Source organism: Paramormyrops kingsleyae, chromosome 3 (genome assembly GCF_048594095.1).
Source record: "Paramormyrops kingsleyae isolate MSU_618 chromosome 3, PKINGS_0.4, whole genome shotgun sequence".
Lineage (NCBI taxonomy): Eukaryota > Metazoa > Chordata > Actinopteri > Osteoglossiformes > Mormyridae > Paramormyrops > Paramormyrops kingsleyae.
The window spans coordinates 12332679-12354592 of record NC_132799.1 but is presented as its reverse complement, the minus strand read 5'-3'; the positions used below and the strand labels follow the sequence as shown (position 1 = coordinate 12354592).

The window sequence follows — 21914 nt, the reverse complement described above, 5'->3', positions numbered from 1 at the left end:
AACAGACACCTTTGTCCAAAGCAACATACAAGCGAGCAAATACTACATCACAAACATACAGCTATCAAGGAGTCAACTAGATACAGTATGTTAGTAATGTAGTATTTTATGTTTCATCTGTATGAATGCAATGCATTATGAGACAATATGGCAAATTAAGTGACTGTAGCAGTAAAAACTGAAAATTACTATGAAGAGCTGCATTTTGTTCCTACTGTATATGCAAGCACCTTGTGGGAAGGAACCGAATGTATTTTTCTCATTGATAAGACTTGGCACATTTCGGAAGCTTTTAATGACAATCTCATTGTTGACAAATGTAATGCTATAATAATGGATTTGAGAATTTTAACCAGGACATGGGCTTATTTTGCTTTTGGTTTGAGATTATCCTCAGGTTCCTTTAATAAATTATTTTAGAGAGTATTTTATCACTTTGATATTCATCAATAATATTCTTTCATTAATTTAAAACAAATGAAAGGATAAAAATGTTGTCAGTACCAGGTCCCTAAGTGTCACAAGATATGTCAGAATAAAAATAAAATTATTGGTCAAGGTTTAAATAAAGCACAAAATGATTTAGGGTACACATGTGATAAGTTACTTCATCCAACCATTACAACTTACGTGCTGGTGCAGAGTCACAGTCAACTTGGAATCCTAGAAAACACAGGACATGAGGCAGAGAACATCCAGGTCGGAACGCCAGGCTATTATAGGGCATGCACTCATAGCATAAGGACAATGTACAGATAGTGATTCACCTAACTGTACATTTTTTGCTGTGGAAGGAACCGGAAGGATACCTGTGTGGAGATGGGCAGAACATGCAAACCCCCCACACATAGCCAAGGGGGGAATCAAACCATGGGACTGGGAAGCCATGGTGCCAGCCACTGAATGAGCATTCTATCTAAGGATGTAGTAAATGTAATAAATGTATTTGCACAAAATTAACACAAAACTTCAATTGTTACTGTGGAATGTTCCTATAAAACCCTCTTAGTTTTGTCTCAGCCCATGCAAATTGGCTATAAATGGCACGCTGGCCATTGCTTGGTTTATTCAGCATCAGCACACTGAACATCTTACTGTAAATGGCATTATGCTTTTACACCAGAGGGTAGCAGGCAGCTATTGCACTCGCCGTGATGCACTGGAGCTGCATTTTTAAAAATGTGTCCTGCACGTTTAAGGATACATTAGGCCATGCCAAGGTGTGTTTCAAAAACTAGCATGCTTTGTATTTCTCAGTATCTCCCAAGTTGGCAAACCCTGCCTCAGATGACTGGGGCATTGTGCTGTGCCATAAACAAAATGACTTCACCGGAATGAACGAACATTGTGTTCAAGTCCACATTAGCTGAGTCAAGACCATATCTTTTTTTCTTTTTTTTTTATTGCCCACCATCACCCTCCTCTTCGGAGGACAACTTTATTTTACACTAAATTCAAGAGCAAAGAGTGTGGCCGCTCCGAACTCACCCGTCCCGTGGAAAAAAAAAAAAAAAAAGACCATATCTTTAACAAATCAAGTGTGAGTCAAGGCCGAGTACAGCAGGTGGGTGAGTCCATTACTGGAGTGCAGTGAGCTACCAACTAGTAGTTACCATCAGCAAGCATCACATCACTGATTTTAAAAAGTGCCACAATAACTTTAATTAAGCATATAGATTACAATGTGTAAATACCTATTGTTTAATGTGTATAGTCAGAAGGTGGTGTGTGACTCAGTGGATTAAGACCAGAGGCAGAAATTTTAGGTCCAGAAAGTAAAAATCCAAACCAGGATTTTGTTTCAACCCACCAGTTGAGTGTAAAGAGTCAAAGTCACAGAATAAAAGACGTGATCAAAGTCAGAAAAAAGTCAGATCAAAGACGTGACATTTTGGGTATTTTTATTTTTGGGAATATATTATCAAAACTTATCATGGGGGGGACCCTTTCAGTCAGCTAATTTTATTGCCAAGATTTCAAAGTACTGGAACAGTGGTCAGAATTTTGAAAATACCATAGAATACAGTACACCGTGGTAAAATGTCTGGACAGTGTAATTCATCTGGGAAGGCCAGCTCCATCACAGCAGAGAAGAGGAAGTTAGGAAAATCAAGCAATATTATGAACAGTTCTGCCCATCCACTTCAGGGGGCGCTATCCTGGAGCACATTTAGCCACTGCCTTATTCCACCAAGGTGGATCCTTCCTGCCTGCTGCCATCAGACACCACAGTGCCTTAATTAAAAGTACCTGCATTCGCACTGAGTTCTTGCTGTGTGTGATTAGTCAGTCTGCTTTAAGCATATCTACTCCAGGGATACTGAACACTGACTGACTATCTCTCTGGAGACCAAGTTTTGCGATGTGAAAAGGAGAATTTCAGACATGCAGATTAATACAGTACAGCCATAATTGTTATTCTAAGACATTGGCTAGCTGGATAGGAATCACTAGCTTACTATGTAAAAAGGATTCTGGCTGGATACTTAGCCAATATCATTCCTTGTCGACAAACTGAGTTCACTGGCATGAGTCTGTGTGCCTTTCTTCTTTTCCAAATGTCAGTAGACATTGTAAGTTGTGTTTCTTTTTACCTGATGTCTTGCACAGGGCCTCCTTAGGATTTACATACACAAACTGGATGATTGCTAACTTGGCAAACATGGGCTGTGTCTGAATTCTGGAGCTGCAACCTTTTAAGGTTGCATTCGAAGTTACAGGTTAATTAAAGTAATGTACTACTACTGTACATTATTTGTGTCTCCTCGAGTAAAGTGTAATCAAATGCTCTTCACGTTGGTGTAAAACTATGATATTCTGGCTGCCAAAGTGTACTGTATAAGCATAAACCTTTTCAAAATCTCTCCTAAAGTCACCTCTCGTGGCTAATCAATACCTTATTAACTTTTTAAAACACTTAAATTAATTAATTGAGTGAGCCAGTGTTGAAATTTAACAAACACATGGCATGGCTGAGGTGGCCCTGAGGAGAGGTTTTGGACTGAAGTGGTGTTCATCTAGCCATCCAGCAAGATATCAGCAACTATTTGGAAAACAGAGGAAATACATGTTAGTTTTTATTGTGTTCCTCTCAACTTGCACATGTTAAATAATATATACATTTAGTAGCCAGATAAATAGCTTTAAACATTTTCTTTGACTTTTGCACAGTACAGTACATATATTTATTTTATATTCAGAGTATAGAATTTTGCTTATGTGTTTGATTTACTTACTCTGATGTAGAGTTACTAATTAAAAAGTGCATTATCATATAAATATCCATTTAAGTCATGAAACACACCACTATTACCTCAGTAGTCAGGAGCACGGGGGGTGGGGGGCAATAGCTCATTTCAACACCATGGTAGAAATGCTTGTTTAACTGTCACCCTCGGAGGGGATTGTTTCTTCACCAGGAGATCCTTTTCCGTTCCACTCACCTCTCAGCGGCCTCCACATTCTCATCATTTATAAATGGACTGCACTCTTCTAACTTTCGTGTTTGCATTCTAAAGACTAAGATGTTCCATTTGCTGTCACCCTATAACACTCCCTAGTGTAGTTTTAAAGCGGCAGGCAAGTGAAGTGTGCCGAATAAGAAAGCTGGTTTCTGTACGATCCTGCTTGATCCCACAGAGAATGGGACTTACTCACATGCAAAATGCTAAGTAAACATAACTAAACATCACCATAGAAAGCAATTATGGCTGGGAAATTAGAACTGCTTCAGAAGCCTCCCCAGAAAGACACAAGGAGATGGCCTTTTTGAAATCGTTTTATTTATTTATTTTTTATCATTATTACCTTCTTGCACGATGGCTATAAGACTTAATGTACTGTTATAATTTCTCAACCATGCTCAGCTCAGCCTCTGCATTTATATGGATACATTAGTTATTTATGTGATCCTTATCCCTCAAAGGCAGAAGCCTTATTTGAAAAATACTATCGTTGAGGTCTGCCGCTTTCGATGTAATTCTTTGGAAGTAATTACTCAGCATATTCTGAGCTTAGCCCATTGCAGTAGGTTGCATTTACTGTAGCTCTCAGAAATCCTTCTAAAGGTCGTAGCCCTTTGTGAGAGATCAACACAGGCACATTTGTTTTCCCATAGTACAGGTTCAGATCAGGTCACTGAAATATAACACATCTCTTGCCTTGGTTGAGTCACACAAATAAGATTTTTTTTTTACGTTTATTTAGTATTTGATTCAGGGGCATCCAGGTGGAAGTGCATGTAATCAAAGAATCAGAGGTCAGCAGGCAGCATAGAAATTAATTCACAGTTTATGGTTGAAATACCCCATTAAATGTTCAAATATATTGGGATGCAATAAGTTCATGTTTGTTTTGAATGCCAAGTGAATGACAGGTGTGTGAACATTGCTGAACGGTCCAGACACAAGTGCCTCTATTACTTCATTGATTCTCAGTGGACTATTTGAACTCTTGTTTTCCTGTAGAATAAGGTGTAGCTTCGCTAGTTAGGACGCTGTGCCCATAATCAGCATCTTACTAAATGTAAGGTAAAATTACTCCTTCATGTGGGCCTCTAGCAAACAATGCAACTTGAACTTGCTCAGGGAAGCAAAATTTGGGTTATTACCTCATCATTTAGGAAAGTGTGAGCTTAGACCTGATTGTGTCAATCATAAAAATTAAAAATCATTTGTTCAGGTGAATGTAGGACAGTATCAGTGGTCGGTCAGATGCCTGTGATTTACCGATTCACCCCTTTTATTTGGTCCTGCTCTCCCACATGACGCTTACGGATCCGCAGTGTGAAGAGCAGACAGGGAGGTGAATCATGGGGGTTTGTTCGTCAGCTGCCCTTGGCATTCTGGCAGAAATCAGGCTTGTGCAATGAGCAGCTAAGTTTACATAATGCCACAGGAAACAGTGGAGTTACTGGAGAAAATCAAAGATTGAAGAAAATGTTTTCAGTCATTTTTTTGGTTTTAAAATGAATGTCTAAATATAATTCCGTATATGTCCATTAAAGATCTTTAAAATTTTGACTTCTATACTTACTGTTTGTGCCGCTGTCCAGAGAAAACAATTTATCTTAATAAAAGCACAAGCACACTTTATATTTTCTGTAATATCTCCGGTGAAACGGTTTCCAGTATATATTGTTGGAAGTTCTCCTGCGGTGGTTTCCATTGAAATTATATGGAAAGATCATGGTGCATTGATTGTCAATGCAGGATTCTGAATACTCCATTCTTCACCTGTGAATCAGGCTTGTCACATGTCTGCCAATGGGGGGGGGGGGTGGTATCAGCCTTTACATGCCCAATGCATGTGTTTCTCCTGAGCACTTAAGAGACCTATTATGCAAGATAATCCTGCACAGACATGATGTGCAAGTCTGCACAAGTTTTACTGTAAATAGCTCATGTTACACCAGGCATGGATTTTTAATTTGCTAAGCATTGAAATAACTACACTTACAACATTAAATTGTATTTCATTCCCCCTCTCTGATGTCAGGCATTTTGCATACTACTGACCTTGCAGACAAAAGTGTGGTCACAAAATTTCAAGAAGTTCATGTGACAGGTCTGATCACAGGAGATATATAGCTAAGGAAGTACTTTTTATTTATGCTGTGCCAAAAGTACTATGTATAGCATTAATAATAATCCACAATATTTATAGGATTAACCCTGCATTTAGCTTTTGGGTAATTTAATAAAATATTTGGATAAGGCTGGAAAAGCAAACATATGGGAATGGTGGAGGGTAACTAACCTGTAACTCAAGGCAAAATACCAGTAAAATAGACAATAAATGCAGAAGGTAATTCCTGTGCTAAGTTTTAATAGGTAGCATTTATAATAATCTGAATTGATATCAAACTACAAAAAGAATCTATATATGCTGACTGAGTATTTTCTTGTAAGAGCTATAACACATAGGTCATGACAAAGTACTGACACACTGAAAGCAACCTGGATAAGTGAAGCTTTGAAGCACATCCTGAGTGCGGCACCACAGACCCGGAAATGTGAGCAAAACGACTGGTCAGGAGAATGTGGTGCAGAATGCACATCAGACTGCTGTCATCTCGCAGGCACTGAGAACTGACAAACAGAAAGCCCATTAGGCTGTACCGCAGCAGAGGGCTGGAATACAGCCACGAGGACCTACCACTTCTTCATAACAACCTTGCCATCTGTCAGACTGCAATATGGTGGCCCAGAAGTGAAACCCCGATTTCCAAATCAGAGTCATAATTTCTATATTAAGCTCCATGTATCTAGATTGGAAGTGTTCCTTTCCAGTTAAATATATTTCCATTTTTAAATCCTTGTTTCTCAAATAAACTTTCCAAAAAAAAGTCGTTTCAATTAAACTGGCTCCAAATAGAATCCTCAGGATCATTAAAACATCCACAAAAATCATTCTTATCTTGCTTGTAAAGCAGGGGTGGGGAACCTGATCCATTAAAGGGCCGGTGTAGGTGTTAGTTTTTGGGATGGCCTCTCAATCAGCCAATAACAGTGGGTCCCCAGCACTGGATTTGAGAACCACTGTTTTATTATTGGCTGACTGAGTGGCCATCGCAAACACCCACATCGGTCCTCCATGGAACAGGTTCCCCACCCCTGCTTTACAGTACTAAATCACTTGGGAAGCATATACAATTAACTTAGAATAATCAAATGTTGCCAATTTTAGACAAACTTCAGCAAAGGATTAAAGCGTCACTGCTCTCAGTGTGAGGTATGTATTCATAATGACATGATAATGACAATTTTCTTTGATGTCACTCCTAAAATTGGCCTTAAATCAGCATCTGGAGGAAACAGCTGGTAGAGTATTGTTAAAGCACATGGGCCCAAAGATCACAACTGTGGAGGGAGTTATGCAGTAGAAAAAATCAGGCTTACAATCACATTTACATTATCAATCCGTTCATCTTAGGGTCTTCCTGGTCAAAATGTCTGCTGCGATAGACTCACACTATTCATTTCCCCCACCATGTTTCCTTAAGTTGATCACAAAATGATGGCATTATGTTAGTTACCAAGATGAATTCTAACTCTTAGAAGCTTGTGCAGAATAATTAAAATGAGAGCCAGTGTGGAGATGATTAGTATTAGAGAGAGAAGGGCCACATCATATAGATACAGCACATTCACACAAAGTTTTTCAAATTCTGTGTGTCCCTTTGCCCATAAATTTATTATGAAGCATTATCTATCCATCCACTCATCCATCCTCTCATCTATTATCCTGGTCAGGGTTGCCTGGAGCCTATCACAGGCAGCATAATGCACAAGGCTAGAGTAAACCCTAGGCAGAATACCACTCTATCTCAGGACACATACATATGCGGACCAAAATGTATTATGGGTAATTTTCTCAAACTGCAAACACGCATAGCAGAGTCAGAATTCAATCCCTTAACCCAATTTTTTCAGAAAAATAGATTTAGCCTTGTGACCTACCAAACACTCTGAAATGCACTGCTAATTATACAGCTAGTTGAATAATTGATCTTGAAATACATGGAAAAGAAACATATTGGAGGGAAAATGTAGAATGTTACTTTGAAAATGCCTTGTCTTATACTATAAAACACAAAATGACTGTTTCCAACAAGATACAAATGCAAGTGTAGTCACCTATGCAGAAGTTATATAAGGACATTCGCAAGTATTGTAAAAGCAAGATAAGTTTGAACGTAATTAAGCACCCCTTCATAAAAGTTGTGATATTTAATTTAGACAGCTTCTTGGAAGATTACTTTTTGAAACACAATGACACATTCATCTTCCTTAATTAAGTCTTACTTTATTTTTGCACATACGAAATGCAGAGAACATGGCCCACATTCACAGCACAATAAGTGTTATGATTCAATGCCCTTTGCTTCCTTTGAAATATTATCTCAAAGCATTGACAATATAATAAATGAAAACAAATTGATAGAGTAAAACAATGATTCATGTTCTCAACCAAACCATGCTGGTGCTATATACACCTGACTTACTAAATAATTAAAATGCAATATGTCTTCCTTGTTAATGACTGGACAGGGAGAAGATCCAAGTGCAGGAGTAACAGGTTAATTTCTAGAATTGTGGTCTACAGACAGGCAATGAGTCAAAAACCAGGGACCTGTATGACAAAGCTTGATTTCTTGCTTAGCCAGATAACTTGATGGGTTTAAGGTAGTCTGGACTAAATGCAAGTGAACGATGACAAAGTCCATTTAAACTGGGGCACCTTAAAACTGACAAGTTATCTGGCTAAGCAAGAAATCCAGCTTTGTGATACAGGCCCAGGACAGAAACAAACATTCAATTTGATAGCACAAAAGAAGTGATCTGCACAAAGAGTTAATTGTGGATCAGGCACTTTTAATGTCAGTTAATCGGCTTGATGAGCTATGGGCGAGCCTAGTATTCTGGGGTGGTTTCATGAGAACTGACTGGGTGTGACTGGACAGCTGGAGTTGGCTGGGCTTGTCTTGGTGTGGGAGACTTGTGCATTTTTCACATTTTGAGCAATGAGAAATTCAGTCAAACCCCAAACTAATGACAATTATTTTTATTTATTGATTAATAATCTGAAAACAGGCAATAAAAAAATCTGTAATATATTTATACAAAGCTATGACAAATTATATAGGTATATATGGCAAAAGTGTGGACTATCTGGGGGGTTCCAGAGGACTGGTTTGAGAAACACTGAATTGTACAAATTATTGATAGATCTATGAGCATAAATAAAAAAGATTATGGGTGAGTTTCCCAAAGCCAAGCCGTCTTTTAACATAGAACTTACGAACGACATAGCATTAACAAGGCTTCGGGAAACTCACCCTATGTTTAAATATTGTAAATTTTGCAATAGCTTTTTTTTTCTTTTTAGTCCATTTACAATATGTTCCCTTGATTCCTTCTTAGAAGGAAGCTTCTGTGATCATATTCTATATTTGTACCATGTAATCAATTAAGAAGTCTTGTTTCTTTTTGGTATGTTTGAGATGCGACAGTATGGCATCTCCCACAGAAGAAGACGGAACACCATGCAAATGGACCTCATTTGAAAAACAGATTCTAGCCCCTGAGAAACTGTAGCCCCTCAGAGGACAGGGCTAATTCAAAGTTCTGGAGACAACTTTGTGAGTAAGAACCAAGGAGCTTTTGAAGTTTTAGACCTGTCAGTTTGTGTTGCATCATTGGGTGGAAACCTGTGCTGGTTTCAGCCACCCTCAGACTCTGATGCCGGGATCCAGGCAGAGAAAGATAGATGTAACCAATGTGACAGAAGGAGAGCAACAACGGAGAGACAAAGAAATACAAGGAGGAAAACTTTTTAAAGAATGACAAATAGCAGTTATTTTATCACATGCTTTTACTTATTCTCATTTTGGACAACAGAAAGAGTTGAATAAACCAGTATTTTTCTGTGTTTCTATTTGATGACGCTTAAACACATGGGAAGCAGCAGGCTTACAGCTTATTGTCATACCCGCATCTGATTAGCTCTGACCACACCCACTTTCACCTAACCCACCACACCTGGAACGATCACTGTCAGCTGCAATACATTGCCAGTAATTAGATCCTGAGTATAAATGTAGTATTTTGCTTAAGAATTTGTGAAGTATTGAGTGCCTGTGCTTTACTGAGTGGTTTTTATGTCTATTAGTGCCCATCTGTGTTTCAGACCTCCAGGTCTTGTGACTCTTGTCTGTGTATTTTGCTGGTTATTACTGGCTTGCCGAATGCTTGTACTTACAGGCTGCCCTTTGGATTGCTTTTCTGGATTGTTTTGCTTTTCACCCTGCCTGTCTCTGACTTTGATCTGAGCTTCTGAATTAAACATCCACACCTCCTACACTTGGATCCACTCTGTCTGATCATTACACTCATACTTCCCATTCAGCTCAGGATAACATACCAAGCAGTACCATGTTCAAGAAGCTTATGTTTGTCTCTCTTTCTAGAAATTTCAGTAAATTGCATTATCAGGCCTGTTGTCTGAAGATAGAAAATAAACCTCTAATTGTAGGGCACAAAACCATCTGTTATACAGTTACACTTTTAAAATATTATCATTCCTTGCTTTATCACATTTTTCTTCAATTTATTTCCAATTTGAAGAGGTTAATTTATGCTTTTGGCCTTTCACCACAACAATTTCAGTTAAGTAGCGAAAGATTCAATTTCCACGTCGGCTACACTGCCGGACCCTTGCAATCAGTGTAAGAATCCGACCACATAGTGCTCATTCATGCAGAAATGCAGCGTAGTTAGATTTTAAAGAAGCTCACTGTGCTGAACAAAAGAGCCAGTATGAAAATCTGACCCATGCTCTCAGTCATTGGCTTTTTGAAGCTTGGAGTTTATGTTTTGTTACAGTTCAAGCATCAGAATGCATACAAATGCGGTATGAGATGGCAATTAGCTAAGGAAAATAATTAGATGGCAAGCACCACTAATTTAATAACTGTGAGTATTATTGTTTTGAATTAAAACAAGACATAAAAATATTAAAGAATTGTCTAATTATTATCGAGCAAAATGTCACTGGTCTGAATACTTTTTGTAAGGCAATGAATTTATGGCATGTCTCGTAGTGTAATTACTATACTGTGTAAGTAGAATTTCTTTTTTTTTTAAGTTTTCAGTTTTATTGTTATTCTTCAATATGTAGCAGCGGGAATCAGCTGGGTCAGGCATTATGTTGTTAGAACATGCAATCAGGTACTGGGTTTTCCTCATGCTATTCAAAAGCCTTTTTCCAAGGAAAGACAAAAATAGTTTTCCTGTTCTGTGACACTGTTGTGAATTTTGGGGTATGTATATTATGGCGGAAAGATTTTGTTTGCTTTTTCTTTTACATATTTTTGTTGGTATTCAGGTGCTGAAATAGTTTGGAGAATAAATGTTTTCTTAGGAGTATGCTATCATTAAAGATGCATACTGAAATCGTCACAGTTATAATGATAAACAGATGCTGCACCATTCGGAAAGGTCACCTTTAAATTACTACTGAGGTTGATTGGTTGCTTTGTTTATATTAGGTATAATAAAATAGGATGTCACATTCTTTAGTATTTAAGTTGCATTTAAACATTTGCGAAGAAACGCAAAAGCATTGTAAAATAATATTTTCCAACCCTGTCTCTTTATGTGCTTCGTAATCTATGCTTCAGATGATTCGGAACCTTGTTTTTCTATCTTAATATAACAAATGTTTAAGTTCAATGGCGTGCACTTTCTAATGACTCTTCGTAGACTTTGCGTAGCTTATAACATTCTGTGATCTTTCTGTGCGCACAAACAATGCATTCAAAGGTTTTATTTATTGCTATGATGTTTTGACCTAATTCAATATTTGATATCACCACAGACAACTTAAGACTTCACTGCTTTCACAAATCCAGAAACTGTGTGATTTGTCACGTCTAAAACGTAATAAATGAAATATGCCTGATTTTCACTAGCGTGGCCTCAGTCTGCTCCGGTGGCAGGAAGTTGTAATAGTGCATGTTACAGACATTAGACCTTGACTTCAACTTTAAATCTCTGGTAAACTCATCAATACTGTCCTTCCGATTCTGTGGCCTATAACAAGTCTAACACAATGTACACAGCTAGCATCACTGTATCAGCCCATCAAACAATTAGCTATTATTTCACGTGAATTACAGCCCATTTGTTTTATGTCTTAGTTTCAAACTCATGTTGAGGATTACCTATTATCTCTTGTTAGGTCGTTCCCCATTTAGATGAATAACCATGTGCAGTTGTTTTTAAAGAAAAGAGACTGTTGCAAGACTCCCTTTGTTTTTTAGTACTTAGGCCTAATCTTAATGTAAACACCATACCGCGTTTTCAGAATGTTTCTACGCAAATAAATGTATACGTCATGCCAATGTGTGGTGAACTTAAAAATATAAAAATAAATTTTTTTTTATACCCGTGTCTGTTGTCATTTACTTCACTACACACGTGACAGGTACGCAAAAAAAAAAAAAAAAAAAAAACAGCTCTGACACGCTAAACTATAACCCTCTTCCCTCTTTAAATTGCTTCTTAATTCTCCAGTCCTCAGAAGATGGGTTTAATCGGATTGCAAAACTGGAAATCCAAGAACGGCGCAAAAAGAGCACCCTCTCCGTAGCGCTAGGAAACGGTGGCAATGATCAGCGCACACAGCACGATGCTGGACCCGGAGTTTCACACGCAATGAATTCTGCGAATGGAACAGAGACTGAGTCCAGCGCAGAAGAGTACATTTTCGCCTCTGGCACTCTCAAACTTCTTGCTTTCACTATCGGAATAATTGGCGTCTTTGGTTTTTGCAACAACGTAATCGTTTTGGTGCTTTATTACAAATTTAAGAGACTCCGGACGCCCACAAATTTGTTATTGGTAAATATAAGTATAAGCGACTTGCTGGTGTCTCTTTTTGGAATTAACTTTACATTTGCTTCTTGCATCAAAGGAGGGTGGGTCTGGAATTCGCCAACATGCATCTGGGATGGTTTCAGCAACAGTTTATTTGGTTGGTATTTCGGTACTCTTTATCTGCACTCAATCGATATAAATATTTTTAATGTTTAATAACTGGGTTTTCGAGTATTCGGAATAGTCTTTAGAAGATACGTCATATTCATATTTCAGGAATTGTTACTAATTATAATTAAATGTTTATAGTTGTCTCAGTTTTATTTGATATTCATTTTGTTCGTCATTTTATGACACCGTCATTTTATAAATTGTAATTAGGCTATATAGCCTATTGGCAGCATATTTGTTCATTGTGCAGTTGAGTAAACTTCAAATGCATACGCGTTATTACATTTTTTTATAATTATTTTTTAAACTGATTGAACTACAGATGTTACAGTAATACCGAAGGAATACAGAATAAGAAAAAGCCAGTGAAGCTATGAATCCAGTCCTGTGAGGCAGAATACAAAGTAAAAATATCTTTATTGTCATCTTCAGCTTTATTATAAATGAGACATATGCTGAGATGAAATTATGATGTCATTGGTCACAGTGCAAGAAAAACAGTGATAAATAGAATATAAATATAATATTTAAGCCCTGAAAATCTTACAGTTTAAACGGGACATACTGAGACATGGACAAGACAGATAGAAAAATACAATCGAAAATACATTTGTGCAAATAGGTGTGAGTTGTATGGGCTGGAATGTGCAGTAATAGATTATGGTTAGAGTGTTGAATGTGCAATATGAATTTTTGTAACAGTTATGATTTCACTGTAGAGGGGGGAATGGCAATGTTAATTCTAGAAGATTCTATAAAAAAATCAAAATGAAGAATAATGTTGCAGAGGAACAAGGGCAATATGTTGACTGCTTAAATGGATCAAGAGTTAGGTACAGACAGTAGTTACACAGTTTTGTCAGTTACGTAGCTTCAAAAATGGAATGAATGGTTGCTCATCCTCCAGTAGAGGAGTTTTGCTTTTATCTAGTTATTAGCTGGCAAACAGATTTGTGATTTGGTTCATTACGCCCATCTCAACCTGGATAAGATGCCCTTATCACAGAGCTCCTCCTTAAGATGATGTGTGTAATGTAATAAGCACTCTGACAGGTTTGTCACCAAGAGAGGGTCTGCCCTTCATGCAGCAGACAGTGTACATGGTCAGACACAATTGGACATTATTTGTAAACTGTAGTCTTTTGCATTGCTTTGCTCTGGTTATAAAAGAAAACTTTTTATTGTAAAATCAGAAAAATTAACATTCATAGTGTTAATTGGTGAAACAGATATTTCCTCATTTCGATGAGATGGTAAGTTTAGGTGCGCATCGTTTTTCCAAATATCTAATAATAATTATTATCATCATCACGATAGTTTTACAACAATTGGTTATGCAAAGCACTGGCTACATTGATCACGCTAAAACGTAACAGCTATACAATGCAAAAAGACAAAGACGGCCAGAATCAGGAGGTTAGCTAGAACAAAACTTAAATTCCATCCATCCATCCATCCATCCATCGTTACCGTAATACTGGGCCTAGACCAAGACACCAGTAAAAAAACATACATTTTTACACAAACACACAAAATCACTGATTATTTACATTCTAAACAGGGTTCAGTTTTAAGTAGATTGATGTAATTTCTAATAGCATGTCACCTATGGCAGCAGGAAAATAGGCATGAGCTTCCAAAGAAGTGTATTGTCAAGGTTTCCCCATGTATTGTGCAGAAGGTCAAGACCTCAGCATGTGCCGTAGGTAGGATACTGTGTAAACAAGAGTAAACATTTAATGGGTCAACTTTTATCACCTTCAGATGGTTTTCTACAGAAGACATCTGACATACTTTGAGACAAAACATATGTAATATTCATAATGGGATTGTAGGTATTGTTAACACCTACAACACCAGCCGAGGTTTTTTATATTCATGTTGAATGCGAAGTTGGAAGCAGCTGAAATAAGTAGCTTATGCGTGATGTCATACATGGAAATCTATTGTATGTTTTACAGCTGGATATTTTATTGGAAATATTCAGGTTAGGTGTCATTCTTCAGTCATTATCCACTCAGGGGTTGCTGTGGGGATTGACAGAGCCACCTTTGAGCTAAGCTGCCATGCCCTTAATTAGCCAGCCAGAGCACCCAACCCAGAAAATGCAAAAAGGACAGCAACTTTGCCTGTGGTTGAACATTGATACTCATTTTCATGTTGTGAAATACAAGAACAGTCTTTTATACATTGATACATAGGGTACTTCACACATAATTCCCACGTAACATTCCTATCCAAGAATTCACACCTACTCCCACATAACTTTCCTATCCAATCAAACATACATGATCACAAAACCACAAGGACTGACATAGTCACACAAAACGTGCCCTTGTGCTGATTCTTCACTGCATTTTAACTGCAGATGAGCAATGGGCAGTGGCGTCAGAAGCATTTTGAAAGTGAGGGGGTGGGGGGGCGGACACACTGGCATAAAACTAATATTTTATGTTAAATGTGAGGGGGTCCAAACGAATAATTTTGAAATGTGAGGGGGATACGCCCCCCTCTGATTTAATGGCGGCGACACCCATGGCTATGGGAAATATACACTCCAGTCTATATTTCTCGCACACACACACAAAACTTTATGGTGAATTAAACCCAAAAATGAACTTGAAAGCTTCAGTGTTTAAGAGGATATGCCAACATATTAATCTTGTGCCAGTCAACCATGAGTAACAATGGGCTTTTCGTTACCATCTCTGGCCAAGTTTGTGAGGATACTTTCAGGCTCTGCCTATGAAATAAAACCAGTGTTTTTGCTTAGTAATGATATGCTGGGCTGGATGGTAAAGGGAGGGAAGTTTTCATGACATTGTGTCCTCAGCTGACTCAGCTCATAGAACAAGAAATTCCTGCCACAAAATTTTATGAATAGCCTGACATTTTATTTGATGATTCTGCGTGGAGTGGAACTATGACATAATGCAGTGATCTTTCAGGAACACCCAACTGGTGAAAACATCTCACGTAGCAACTCATGTGGTGTATTGATAGATAAAGGATTTGATGGTGCAATTGTGCTTATTGTCACTTGCAGTGTGATTGCTGTCTCACTTCTCTGCTTGCAGGTGTCGTGTCCATCATGTCTCTGTCCACCCTGGCGTACGAACGCTACATACGAGTCGTGCATGCCAAAGTGGTTGACTTCCCCTGGGCCTGGAAGGCAATCACGCAGATATGGCTCTATTCGCTGGCCTGGACTGGGGTGCCGCTGTTCGGCTGGAATCAGTATGTACTTGAGACCCACCAGCTGGGATGCTCCCTGGACTGGTCTTCCAAAGACCCCAATGACTCTTCCTACATAATCTTCTTCCTACTAGCCTGCTTCTTTGTGCCCATCGGGATAATGGCTTACTGCTATGGGAATATCCTGTACACTGTGCGAATGGTAAGGTCCCCGCAAGTTTCTCTCTTTGTGAAGATCCATCCATGCCTCATATGATGTGCAGGGGCACCTTAATGCACAGGCTTACCTGGGTTGTAGCGTAGAGGCTTCATAAAGTATAACTTCCATGCCTACAAAGAAACTAGTAGGGGGCCTCTGATGACTCAGATAGCCCTTGGGGGCTCTAACTATTTTAATATGACTCTGATGGTGTTGGCGGAGTGACTTAATCTTTTAGCCACTAAGGAGGGCCCCTAACCCCTAATTGCTCCAGAAACCTTCTTTCTCAAAAAAAAAAAACAATGTTTGTTTCGGGATTAGGTTTGTATTACATTTTGGGGACCAAATGTCCCCCACAATGTAATAAAAACCTGTTTTTTTCATGTTGAGAGGACCATTTTACAAGTCCCCACAAAGAAATCAAGTACAGCTGAAAACACTGCCTTACTGTAAACCTTGGCATATACCGGCATTGTGTATAACTAACTCTAGGTTGCCTTAAGAACAAAATGAGAAAAGCTTCCCAACCTTATCACCTGTGAGGGGAAAAACAGGGTTGAATTTAAGTGGCCGTTGCATAATCCTCTTACCCTTGTTTACGATGTTGAGTATTGCCCGTGATTCAAGTGGGGATAAAGTCACTTAATACACAATGTCTATAACCAAAGATGTCACTGCACCTGTATTCTTCGGGCAGTGACAGAGTTCGAACTGCCGTGTGATTTTAAAATATTCACGACCTTGAAGATCTGCTTCTGGGAAACCGCAACCCTACCAGCCCTGTAATATAAGAGGACCCCTTCAGTGTCTACAGAAAATAAACTCCCAGCAGTGAAAGAGCATTGCAGGATGTTTAAAGTATTAATACACTGTTAAATATCCACTCTGCTGCAAATAAAAGATGCATTTTGAGAAAATGTATAAAGTCTGTCACATGCATCTATCATAAATGACCATGTAGAATGTGTGCATAAATATACCTTCAAAAAAGAAAAAAAGTGTGACTTCTAGATGGTCTCATGGCTCAACAGACTTGCTGATTTGAAATATTGTCATCATTTGTTTTCCCATAAAAATAGTGGCTAAAATGCTCAAAGTATGCATACATTTGAATACAAATTCCAACTTTTAAATAGGAAACATAATTTTTTCTCATAAAATATTATTCGATTTGTGTTGCATTTTGAATTTCATGGATATGTGGTACCAGCAATGAATGTTTTATATCTTCTAACTTTAAAGTAACCTAAAAGAATTCAGTATTAATGCATAGTGTGGTATAGAAAAGTGACACATTGTAACAATTCATAAACATAAGTAATGCATTCTTGTGCTGAAATCATTGTAATGCACTTTTTCCTCAAGGCCAGTTCTAGGACTTGACCCTTAGGGGGCTCAGGCCCCAGTGAGATGTGCAAAGTCATAGCAATCAATAACCGCTGCCTTTCCCCAAGCAAAAAATGCTGCAAGGGTGGTCGGTCACTCTTAAAGGGGCCAACCAACAATCTAGATGACTGCAAAGCAATTGAATGAAAATGAATTAGAAAAGACAATGTAAATTAATCAGTGTTCATTTATTTGGGGAAGTTAAAGATCATTTTAGGGGAAAAAAAGACCCCCTAATACAGTACAGCCCTAGTGATGCCCTTGTTCTTTGTGCAATTGATCTGAGAATATCCATACATAAAAATTAGATGTCTTGACATACGTTTTTTATTTAATTTTTTATTGCAGCTTCAGTCTATCCAGGACCTTCAGACAGCTCAGGTAATTAAAGTCCTTTGTTATGAGAAAAAGGTGACGGCCATGTTTCTGCTGATGATATCCTGCTTCCTTGTCTGCTGGACACCCTATGCAGTCGTGTCCATGCTGGAGGCCTTCGGCAAAAAGAAGGTCATCACGCCGTCTCTCTCCGTCATTCCCTCCTTTCTGGCCAAGTCCAGCACGATGTACAACTTTCTGATCTACATCACCATGAGCCGAAAGGTGAGGTCTTAGCATTTCTATTTATTGCATGTTTTATATAAAATATTTGGTAGTACTTTACTTGAGGGAGCACAAATATTTAGCAGTAACTCGGCTATTTGAGATAAATGATGCATCATGATTGATTAATGATGAACAAACAACTTGTTATTCATTGCTTGTTCTTTTAGTAGTTTCTTCAGTAGTTCCTTTGTAGTTCTCAAAGGTTTGCAGTATTAACAGATAGAGTAACATATATAGTAACTGCTTGAGATAAAACATGTGTCATGATTCATTAATGATGAATGAACATGAGATGAAAATGAAAGCTCTAGTTTGTGGTTAATTAATACATAAGTTAAATCATAATACTATACTTGTGCCCCCTCCAGTAAAGTGTTACCAAAAATGTTAACCAGTATTTTAAAATTAGTACTAACCAGTCTACCACTGAATTTTTGTGAACTATCTAAAAGCACAAGTACTTTTCATTAGCCATACTGCAGCCACATTGCTGTAAAGTTTATGTAATGTTCTTTAAATGTTCTCATGCCCCTCCTATTGCCCTGGCAGTTCCGCCGCTGCCTGCTGCAGCTGCTCTGCTCTCGCCTGTTGAGACTGCAGCAAAGCATTAAAGAGCGGCCACTACCCCAGGTGAACCAGCCCATCCGTCCCATTGTCGTCTCCCACAGAGTAAGCGACCGCCCTAAGAAGAGGGTGACATTCAGCTCATCTTCCATCGTCTTTATCATCACCAGCAATGACACCCAACAGCTGGATGTGTCCCCCAGGGGAGACATGTCAGAGGTCAATGTCATCCAAGTGCGACCACTCTGACCCAGCAGACCTGTTGTGGCACCACCTTTGCTTATGAACAGCATGCTGAACCTCATAAGTTCTTCACCAAGATGCTTCAGACCCAGAATAGTACTGAACTGATGGCAATTCTCTACAGGATTTTTTCTAAATCCAGTCATTGGGAAGCAGCAGTCCGTCCACATTTTGGGAGCTGGGAGGGAGCAAAAATGTAGGGTCTGGCAGGGAATTGGGAGGGAGCAAAAATGTAGGGTCTGGCAGGGAATTGGGAGGGAGCAAAAATGTAGGGTCTGGCAGGGAATTGGGAGGGAGCAAAAATGTAGGGTCTGGCAGGGAATTGGGAGGGAGCAAAAATGTAGGGTCTGGCAGGGAATTGGGAGGGAGCAAAAATGTAGGGTCTGGCAGGGAATTGGGAGGGAGCAAAGACGTGGACTGTCTGTTGGTTCCCTAAGACCGGTTTGGGAAACACTGCTCTGCAGCCATTATTAATCTCAAGGATGTACATGGTCTTATGCAGATCAGTTTCCTCTGGTGGTGAAGTGCTCAGTCACTCTCCAGTATGGTAACAGAAGGCACGATGTAGACCATTATCTACAGGTCTTCAGTATATGCACTATTTTTTATACAATGTCAACCGCATATCAGTATTAAATGGCATATTATGGAATAGTGATCTGTTTTACTATGTACACTGTTATTGTGTTGAAATCTTTATTTTTCAAGATTATTTTTTCAGGGTCTGAGTGTTAATTTGCATCTATTATGCACATTTCTGAGGGTGTTTGGTGTCGAGTCGAGGAACCTGTGAAGCCTGTTATCACACATTACAAGGTCTATCTTTATCCAGAAAGTGCAATGCAGAGTGAAGACTTCAGGTGGCCTGGTTCATGAGCCTTAAACTTCTGAAAATCTTTATTCATATTCTCAAAACCATGTACAAAATAATAAATAACCATATTTATTTTTCTCCTGTTATATATTTTTTGGATTCTTTTTAAAGCCCATAGTAATACAGATATTCAGAGTTTATCTGATATTGCTGCATATAGTAAAATATATAGTGAATCATTGACATGGTTTTTATTCATAACTAATAACATGATAAGGATGCAGAAAGTACTTCCAATGTACAATACATTTAGCTGATTCAATTTATTTAAGTCCTTTGCTCAGGGATATTCAAGGCCTCTAATGGCCCTGTGCTCTGTCATCGTAGAAATCATGTTCAATAGTGTTAGCGTCCTTTTCCAATGAAAGCCCTACATCTGTAATGATAACTATATTTCCTGAAAAGACATTCACTTGATAGTGTAATGAACTGAATGAACTTTGTGTAAAGGAAAAAAACTGAAAATTGTGACACAACACCCAATTTTGGGTTTGCACAACTCTAATGATAGCAGAAGCAAAAGAATAACGTTACTAATTTCCTAGCAGATCTGAAGATATGTGAAACTTTTTTGTGAAAGTTATAATGTAAATTATATATACTTGTACTAAATAATATATAGTATAAGGGTATGCCTTCTGATGTAAAAGTTACGTTTAGTCGTCCTAAACTTATGTATCATTATATACAACCATATTTGTTAATCATACACATCCATGAGCTGATTAATAATCATAAGCCTTGGATCTATGTTGCATTTCTCATCATGCAAATCAGTGGTGGCTGGTGGCTAAAAAAATTGAGGTAAAAAAATATTACATTTTACATTGCTACAATAGTAATTTTATCAGAGGAAAATAGACAATATTCTTTTAAATGATGGCAAAACTTCAGAAATTAGTTATTTCAAAGTTCTCTCTTAATGTACAATACATTTACAATACAATACAATACGTTAGTGTCCAGTCGGACTTCATCTGCGAGCGATGTAAGCTAGTGGACTCACTCATGGTCAAGGTTCGCGACCTTGAGGAGCAACTGGCTCGCATCCAATGCAACAGTGAGTTAGATGAGCTAGTTGATACGCCGTTTAGGGAGACGGTGTGTACGCCACTAACGGGGGGGAGGGAGAATGAAGAGCAGAGAGGTCGAGAGAGCTGGGTGACCGTAGGTCGTAGACGCAGGAAAAGGCGTACACACGTTACAGAGGCGGCATCACCTGAGGTGTCTGTGTCTAACAGGTTTCAGGTGCTTCCAGCTTTAGAGCCGGAAGGGACTGGGGAAGCAGGTGGGCCCTTGGGCACTGAGGAGCCCCCTCCCCCCAGAAAGAGGGAGGTTGTGGTAGTGGGGGATTCAATTATTAGGGGAGTATACAGTTATGTGTGCACGCGTGATAGAGGGTCCCGTACGGTGTCTTGCCTGCCTGGTGCCCAGGTAGGAGACCTTCCAGATCGTGTGGACAAGCTTTTGGCCCCAGCTGGGGTGGATCCAGTTGTCGTGGTGCATGTTGGCACCAACGACATAGGCAAGGGTAGAAGGGCTGTTCTGCAGGATAAATTTATAGAAGTCGCCAATAAGCTTAGAAGCAGAACGTCCATGGTGGTATTTTCCGAAATACTCCCCGTGCCACGCGCAAGTGAGGCTAAGTTAGCTGAGATAAGGAGATTAAATGCGTGGCTAAAAGGATGGTGTAGGAAAGAGGGGTTTAGGTTTATGGGGCACTGGAGGACCTTCTGGAACAGGTGGGACCTGTTCAAGCCGGATGGGTTGCATCTGAACCGGAGGGGAACCAGTGTACTGGGAAGGCGTATTTGTAGAGTAGTTGAGGAATGTTTAAACTAGGGACTGGGGGGGCAGGGAGGTTAGTTAAGTATGTAACTGGGGGGAAACGGAAAGCCCAAAAAAATCATATTATAAGTAGGCACTGTAATAAGCCTACCCTTTGTTGTCTGTATTTAAACGCCAGGAGTATTAGGAATAAAATTCATGATTTAGAGGCTCTTATCTCATCGGACTCTTATGATATTATAGCAATAACTGAAACGTGGTTGAGTGATAAGGATGGACAAGAATATAATATGGATGGTTACACATTGTTCCGTAAAGACCGTATAGGTAAGAAGGGAGGTGGTGTTGCAGTATATGTAAAGGAAATCTTGCAGGCAAGGGAGCTTACTGATATAAGTAAAAGTACGGAAGCTATATGGGTAAAATTAGATGCTACAAACTCAAATAGCCTAATTGTCGGTGTTTGTTACAGAGCACCCAATGTAGCTGCTGAGGAAAGCAGATTGTTATA

The 21914-nt window shown here is 38.8% G+C and overlaps 1 protein-coding gene across 5 annotated transcripts in view; it reads left to right on the top strand.

The window, feature by feature from the left end:
- The window catches only part of opn3 (opsin 3), a 45429-nt gene extending 25737 nt beyond the window's left edge, over window positions 1-19692 (top strand). Inside the window, exons 1-5 of one of the 5 annotated variants that reach the window (XM_023824241.2) lie at window positions 12089-12262; window positions 12478-12537; window positions 15629-15948; window positions 17680-17931; window positions 18484-19692. In XM_023824241.2, the coding sequence (XP_023680009.1) occupies window positions 12232-12262; window positions 12478-12537; window positions 15629-15948; window positions 17680-17931; window positions 18484-18747 (927 nt within the window). In that variant the 5' untranslated portion in view covers window positions 12089-12231 and the 3' untranslated portion in view covers window positions 18748-19692. The other 4 variants (XM_072709619.1, XM_023824240.2, XM_072709620.1 and 1 more) reach the window with 4 other exon arrangements.
- The last annotated feature ends 2222 nt before the right edge of the window (window positions 19693-21914 follow it).